Raw genomic sequence first — 6,856 nt, 5'->3', positions numbered from 1 at the left:
CTAGTTAATTGTATCAGTTCTACTGAATCTAGCATATATACAGTAGCAATAAATAAAATAATAATGATTCAACAATTTTACAGCTGATATTAGAATGACACTAATTTCACAAGACAGTGTTTTAATCTTTGCATGAAATCTGCCACTGTCAAAATGAATGTGCAGTTGTCCCTGTGTCCTCTGCCTGTGTAACTACCTTGACTCCCAAGTCACATCCTTGTTAGCACTCTCCTTTATTTCGCATTTTACCAACTGCTTTTTTCTAAGTGATATCCATTCCATTAAGCCATTATGACTTTATTTTATATTTCTGATAATGGATGGAGTTTGACAGACGTAGTGTCAAGTACATTAATACACTATTAGACAAGTCTTAAACTGACTAATCATATCTGGAAACGCTGAGCTAAGCACTTCCTCCATCATGTCCTGCAGTGAGTAGTGCAGACACAAGGCATTGGTCAGCTGTTGTGGACTGATATCATGTTACCGTAGACTGTATATGAAGATATTTATATATAGTCTATTGTTTATGTCTGTGAAAAATGATTCTGTTTCATTTCATCATGCACTTGTATTACAGGATCATGAGAGAGAAATGAATGGCTCCTGCAATGGGAGCACACACACACATCACCACTGGCTCCGGCTGGTGATTGTCCTGAGCCAGGGGAATATGAGTCCTAGCCTTTCTGGAAACAGTAGAGGAGAGAAAAGCAAATGTGTGTCAGTCTGGGGTTAGAACAAGTGTGAGCAAGAGGAAAGAGAAAAGGACGGACAGATTGTCATTGCAAATAAAACCTTTGACATTTTAAACTGTGTTAGTGTGTAGCTACTAGATTACCCACTGCACTGTCTTCCCTTGCCACTTGAATTTGGCTCTTTATGAATGGGGCATCTTGATATGGGGCTGAGGGTCCAACCTGACCCTGTGGCTGTGTTACACAGTATTGTTCTCAACCTGCACTGCAGAGCCTCTCTCTGATCTTTACCAACACTTGAACTAAATCTCTGAGTCTGCATACATGGCTCGAGTTAAGTGATGGGGAGGAGGAAGAGGGAGAGGAGAGGTGGGAGAAACAGAGAGAGGAGGAGTGAATGGAGGTGATTGAGGAAAGAAAGAGGGATATGGAGGAAGGTGAGGGAGGAGGGGGATGAGGCGAGAGATGGAGGTGGAATGCAGCCAAGGGAGAGGACAGGAAAAAGTTGTGAAATAGCCAGAGGGACGGGGAGGGAGAACATTCAGCTTCTGAGGAGGAATGAGAGCAGTGGCATTTTCGTCCTGTACGCCTGTCTCTGCATTTCTGCCCGTCTTGTCTCCCATCTCACTGCAATGTGGCTGTCTCTGCAGTGAGAGTGCCGGCTGGTAGATTCTCCTTGGATGAACTCCGACAGTGCACAGAGAACATTTGCTGTCCACACAGACTCAGCTGTGCAAGCAGCCTCCCTGCCTCTTAAGTGCGCACTGGCTGTAAGAGAAGGTAGGCAAGACAAAACCTTAACTGTACTTATCAAGCTAGGGTTCATCTTGCAGCCTTATACACATTCAGGCAAAGAGTTACAGTATGTGAAGACATGCATGCAGGAAACGCACACTAAAAAGTTATTCTTCTGCTGTCTGTCTTTATAGTGACTCAGTTTCCTGTTTTAAGATTTTTTGAGTAACTATTTTCTTTTTCCCTTGTCTGTTTTTCTTTCTCCTGTCTCCTTCTCTGCCCTCTGCATAACCTACAGTCTGTTCCACAGAGGAGTAGGCTCTCTACACCCAGGACTACTGTAGGGCGCAACACTGGAACGCGGATCCAGACACAGAGACAACTTCCAGATTTAATCTAGTATACCAAAGAGACCCAGGTGTGCTAAGGGATATTCTGCTAGTTATCCTGATCCAGGGCTGGAACCTGCAGCGCTATTTGTTTTGGAGCAGATCTGGCTGCCATGGAGGTCCAGTGGGTTGGGGTTAAACCCTTGAGGCTGGGCCCTCCATTCACGGCCGTCGGTCTGTTCTTCCTTATGCTGCTTGGTAATGTCTATTTCTCATATTAATGTACAATATGCCACCTCCCTTTGTTTTCTCAGTGGTGATTATGCCATGGGTGAACAGTGCCTCCTCATCTCTGTTTTTTGAAATCTTCCTTTTTTTCCTCATTTATTTTCAATATGCCAGAAGCATGTGGCTATTATTAGTTAGTATTTATGTTATGCAGAGGAATAATGCTGTGGCTTTTGCAGATCTGACACTAACCTTCGCCTGCCTCTGACCTAGGTACAGTAGGCTTTAGTGTTAGTGTATTCGTTGAATGTGGTCTTACACTAGGCTATAGCAAAATGTGCTGTTGGTTCTGCCTGGCAATACAGAAAGGACAGACGTCATGGAAATCAGGTAGTATTTAGGATAAGGTCTGTGGCTTTTAGATTTCATTTGATGTTCTTCTAATCCAACAGTTTGGTGTTGTCTGTTGGTTTGGATTGGGAGTGTATTTCCATAAAATGAAATGTCAGCAGAATAAAGTGACCCTGTGAATGAAAAGCTGTGTCGGACTGTAGGCACTCTAGGCCCTGCTGGTCACAGCATATTGTGCTGGACTGGACGTGTATCAGCAGCAAGGAAGAAAGAAGATATTGATAGATATTGATAGTCTTCTGGCATTGACTATACAGTAACAGGACAGTACAGTAGGTATCTGGATGTGATGCTGTTGTAGCTAAATTCATATGCAGGTCTGAGACTGACAGTGCTGATAGCCTCTTTTTATGTGAGTAACTGTGTGGTGGATATACAGTACAGTAAAGGACATGAACAGTGGATTATGTACATTTTAGATGACACCCAGCCAGATAGCTCAAATCAAAGCTACAGTATGTAACTTTTTACATTTGTGTTGTAGAAATATGCTCTAAAACGTGTCTTAATGTGGAGAGGTGCTGCCAAAACCTCCTGTGACCCAGTCTATCATAGGGCTGGCATGTAGACAGACAACCACACACACTCACGCTCACTCCTAAGGGCAATTTATAATTGCCAATCAACCTAAGCTGCATGTCTTTGGACTGTGGGAGGAAGACAGAATACCGAGAGAACCCACTGGGAGAACATGCAAACCCCTGGCAGAAAGGCCTCAAACCCGAATCCTTCTTGCTGTGAGGCGACGGTGCTAACCGCTGTTCCGCCCTCTCATCAGTCAGAACTTCAGAATTATTTCTGCTTGATCAGTGAGTTTGATTGCATTTTCCTTTCTTGTAATTCCATAATGAGAGCTACCTGAAGAGCTGGGCAAAGCAGAGTGTAACAGATCACAGTAGTGGAGCGGGGAGATAGAGCGCTGGGTGGAGCAGAGTGGGTTGATTTGGAATTTCATGCTAATGCTACCTTGTTACATACTGTAGCTTTAAGTGTTTCCTATCATTTCTAAAGAAATACACACAAAGTATTCCTTTAGAATCCAGATTCAGATTTAAATTTATTTCAAATAAATTTAAAATATCTATTTCTCCCTGATGATAATAATAACTTCTCGACTTCACATTGTGATGCATTGCACACATTAACTGACTTTTCGGTAGCATTTAACATTTATTTTGTGATTTTATTTTGCAATACTAGAGTGGCTATTTCTTGTTCGCAGGTGTTGTCTTTATTTAGAATGAACACAAAATATTTTGTCCACTGATAACACAAACTGCACAGTAGACCTTATCAGCAGATGCACGCGGCCAAGGAGCAGACAGAGATGAATCAGCAGCTGAAAAACAGCTACTGTAAGCATCATCATTATATTCTGAAAAAAGAAAAGCCCATCATATTTGTTTTTCACTGTATGATGCACTATGAGGTGGTTATGAGGGTACTTCATTGCACATTATGCTTTTTAATCTGTGAATTAAACTTTTCAGGCTGAGAACAGACTGAGTAGTAGTGATCTTATGTCTCTGCAGTCTGGCCTCCAGCGTAGACTGTTCATGTTCAAAACACTGATTGGACAGTCGTGGCAAAGCACCCAAACTTATAGACTGAATTTTCTTCCATGTTTACGATACATATACAGTTCTCATGGAAAATATACAGTGTCTCCTCTCACATCTTGACATCTGCTGAATTAGATCTGTTCTGATCCCTTAATGTAAAATTCCAGGCTTAAAATCTCAGAGAAATCCTACCTATTGCCAAGATTACTTTGGCATTTCATAATCGCTGGTGTTTTTGGTCATTTGGCCATATTTTAACAAATAATGTGTAATGTTTAAATTTGTGTATCACTAAACTGAAGTTGACATATATAGGCTAGAAACTGGAGCACCACTGTTCTACTTTTATCTGAATCACCAAGACTCTCCAAACAAGCCTTTTAAAGACAACATACTGTAGATACGAAATCTAAATGACTAAATGGATACCGATTTAAGGGAGAGCAAAGCTTGTCAGAGACACTTAACACAGAGAAGGATGAGGTTCTTGAAAGAAAAACAGATATTTTATCATTGCATTTCTACTCTCTATGTTCTTGGTCTCTTGTCAGTAAAGCAGCTGCTCGCTTGTCTCTTGTCTTTTATTGCTGATTTTGCAAGCTCACTGTGCTGCATTGGACCAGCTGAGGAAAAGGCTGGAGAGAATGAGTTTGCAAGAGTGAGATGAGAATGAATCAATAACATTCCCACACAGTATGCCCTCTGTCACTGTGTTTTGCTGCCTCTGCTGTTCCTAACAGTATTATGCCTAGTTGCTGCAATGATGCTTGTCAGACCTTGACCTTGAGCATGCTATGAACAACATGTAACACAGTGTGCAAAAAAACAGAGGGCAGCATCACAGGAAAGCTAGAAAAGTGCAGAAAATGTTACAGCGGCTCCTGCAAACATTGATTCTATTCAGGTACATGATTGAAGTGTTTCTGTTTTCTGGGTATACCTTGGCATCTGGGTACTAATGTAGTTTTGCAGAGGGTCTTGTCAGCATGCAGTGTACCCCTCAAACACTAGATGGAAGCACAAGGCACTACACATGGTGCTGTAGACCTACAGTAGAGTTTGTCCTTGACCTGCTGTAATTATACACTGTAGGTGTTGGGTGTTAGCACCTAAATGAGATGGTGGAATACCTGCAAAGTCTAAAGTTAATGTAGAAAAATGAATAGTTTTCCTGACCCATCTTGATTGGTGGAAATAGGATTTAACCACTGTGATCTCCTGATGCTGTGGCCTCTCGTGTACATGTACAGTTTTAACAAGTTGCAGCAGATTTCCTCCTCACTCATTTCCACTAATGGCACAGCAATGACTTTGATTCTTAACAATATGAGGATGCATTTCTAATCAGGCTGGCATCTCTACACTCTTTTATTGAGGAAAATGGTTCAATAAATGCTTTAAGTGTAGGTGATTTTAATTCTGACTTGTCAGATAGTAATTTTATGCCTAGACAGCATTGAGTTGAAGCCTGCCTCTTCACTGATCACCAGTGTTCTGACTGTTTGCGCTACCCACTTCTATCAGACTTCTCTGATGAACTAAGCCTTATTTCAGTCTTTTCTAGTTGTGTTTTCTAGTCCCTTTTCTCTTCAGGTGTTTGGTGTGCTCAGGCCCTAGAGATGTTTGTGGGGAAGGTTCCTTTCCTGGAGGCACTGAATGGCAGCACAGTTGTACTGCCATGCTCATACTCCAGCTGTATCGGCATCGAGAACCTTTACTTCAACTGGCAGTTCAATGACAATGGCACCATGAAGAAGGTACAGCCCTTTTGTCTGACAGAAAGATTTACATTATATTCAGGTCTTGGTACCTTGTTAAGTGGTAGATTTGGATGATTGACAGCTTGCTGGTCCATTCAGGTGTGTGAGTCAACGATAAAATCAGAGGGTGTGGAGCCAAATGTAAAAATATTTCGAGAAAGGGTTGAGTTTGTTGGAAAGAACAACAATGTCTCCATCCTACTGTGGAACATCACCTTTGACGATGGAGGCCAGTACACTTGTTTTGGACGCAACCCAAAAGAGAAAGATAGAAACCACAGTGCCATCTTCAGTCTCATTGTGGTGGACAAGTGTGAGTAGCTAGACTATATACTGGTAATGTGATCTAATATGTAATGAGGGGGTCAAATTAATTTTTACTTCATTATGCATATAAATAGGGTGTTAGGCATGTGTTAGTGTTGTGCAATGGCATTTATATTAGTTATTAATTGTAAATGCAGAAGACATTTTCAAAACCTACCCAGTTCATACTAAACCAGTCCAAAGGAAGTGTCACATCACATCATGCAAGCACTTTAAAACTAAATAGGTCTACAAGGCCCAAAATACTATGAGATGAGTTCCTAATCATTTTGTGTATATTTTACATTTATATTTTTGTGTAGCATACATTAAGATATAGCTGAATCCACACAGCTCTAATCTCATATCGAAATACCAACTTGTGTCGCGTTATAAGATACTGTAACAATGAAAAGTACAACTAGGGCTCCCTCACTACAAAGCACTGTGTTGCATAAGTGTTAACTTTAAAATAAACTCTTTATATATAGATGTTTTCCATCCTCATTCCTGTGGTCTTTTGCTAATGCCTGCAGTGAGGGAGGTGGACAACACACTGACCATCATCATAGCCTCAGCTGTGGGTGGAGCCATTGCATTGTTGATGGGCTTCATGTTGCTCAAGAACTTCAGTCTCTATGTTCTTTCCAAGCTTGAGAAGAAAAAGTGCGTCTTCATGGCTACTTAGATATTTAGCAGCATTTCACACTGTTTTTTATCAGAGCACATTGTTGGAAAGATCATATACTATACATCCTGAGTGGTTTTTAAATAGTGCAAGCTTGAAACTTTTCTTTGAGCTACTGTGTGTCTGCAGTCCTGAC

General features: G+C 41.2%; 1 protein-coding gene across 2 annotated transcripts; it reads left to right on the top strand.

Annotated features, from left to right (window-relative positions):
- Positions 1-1,159: 1,159 nt before the first annotated feature.
- scn4bb (sodium channel, voltage-gated, type IV, beta b) lies at positions 1,160-6,790 on the top strand. 2 transcript variants are annotated; one of them, XM_020598701.1, is made up of 5 exons: positions 1,160-1,481; positions 1,735-1,854; positions 5,560-5,723; positions 5,826-6,039; positions 6,569-6,790. In XM_020598701.1, exons 3-5 carry the CDS (start codon positions 5,586-5,588, stop codon positions 6,718-6,720), a joined length of 504 nt encoding a protein of 167 aa, XP_020454357.1. In that variant the 5' UTR covers positions 1,160-1,481; positions 1,735-1,854; positions 5,560-5,585; the 3' UTR covers positions 6,721-6,790. The 2 variants fall into 2 exon arrangements, with proteins under 2 accessions (XP_020454357.1, XP_020454356.1); XM_020598700.1 differs by having other exon boundaries at positions 1,735-2,023; positions 6,569-6,789.
- Positions 6,791-6,856: the final 66 nt, after the last annotated feature.

Source organism: Monopterus albus, unplaced genomic scaffold, assembly GCF_001952655.1.
Source record: "Monopterus albus unplaced genomic scaffold, M_albus_1.0 scaffold39.1, whole genome shotgun sequence".
Lineage (NCBI taxonomy): Eukaryota > Metazoa > Chordata > Actinopteri > Synbranchiformes > Synbranchidae > Monopterus > Monopterus albus.
Note: the sequence above shows the minus strand (reverse complement) of the source record. Positions and strands in the feature narration are given on the sequence as shown.

Coding starts and splice junctions, on each gene's coding strand:
- scn4bb (XM_020598700.1), top strand. CDS start 1,939: ATGGAGGTCCAGTGGGTTGGGGTTAAACCCTTGAGGCTGGGCCCTCCA. Junction 2,024..5,559: donor GTTCTTCCTTATGCTGCTTG/GTAATGTCTATT, acceptor TTTTCTCTTCAG/GTGTTTGGTGTGCTCAGGCC. Junction 5,724..5,825: donor ACAATGGCACCATGAAGAAG/GTACAGCCCTTT, acceptor TGGTCCATTCAG/GTGTGTGAGTCAACGATAAA.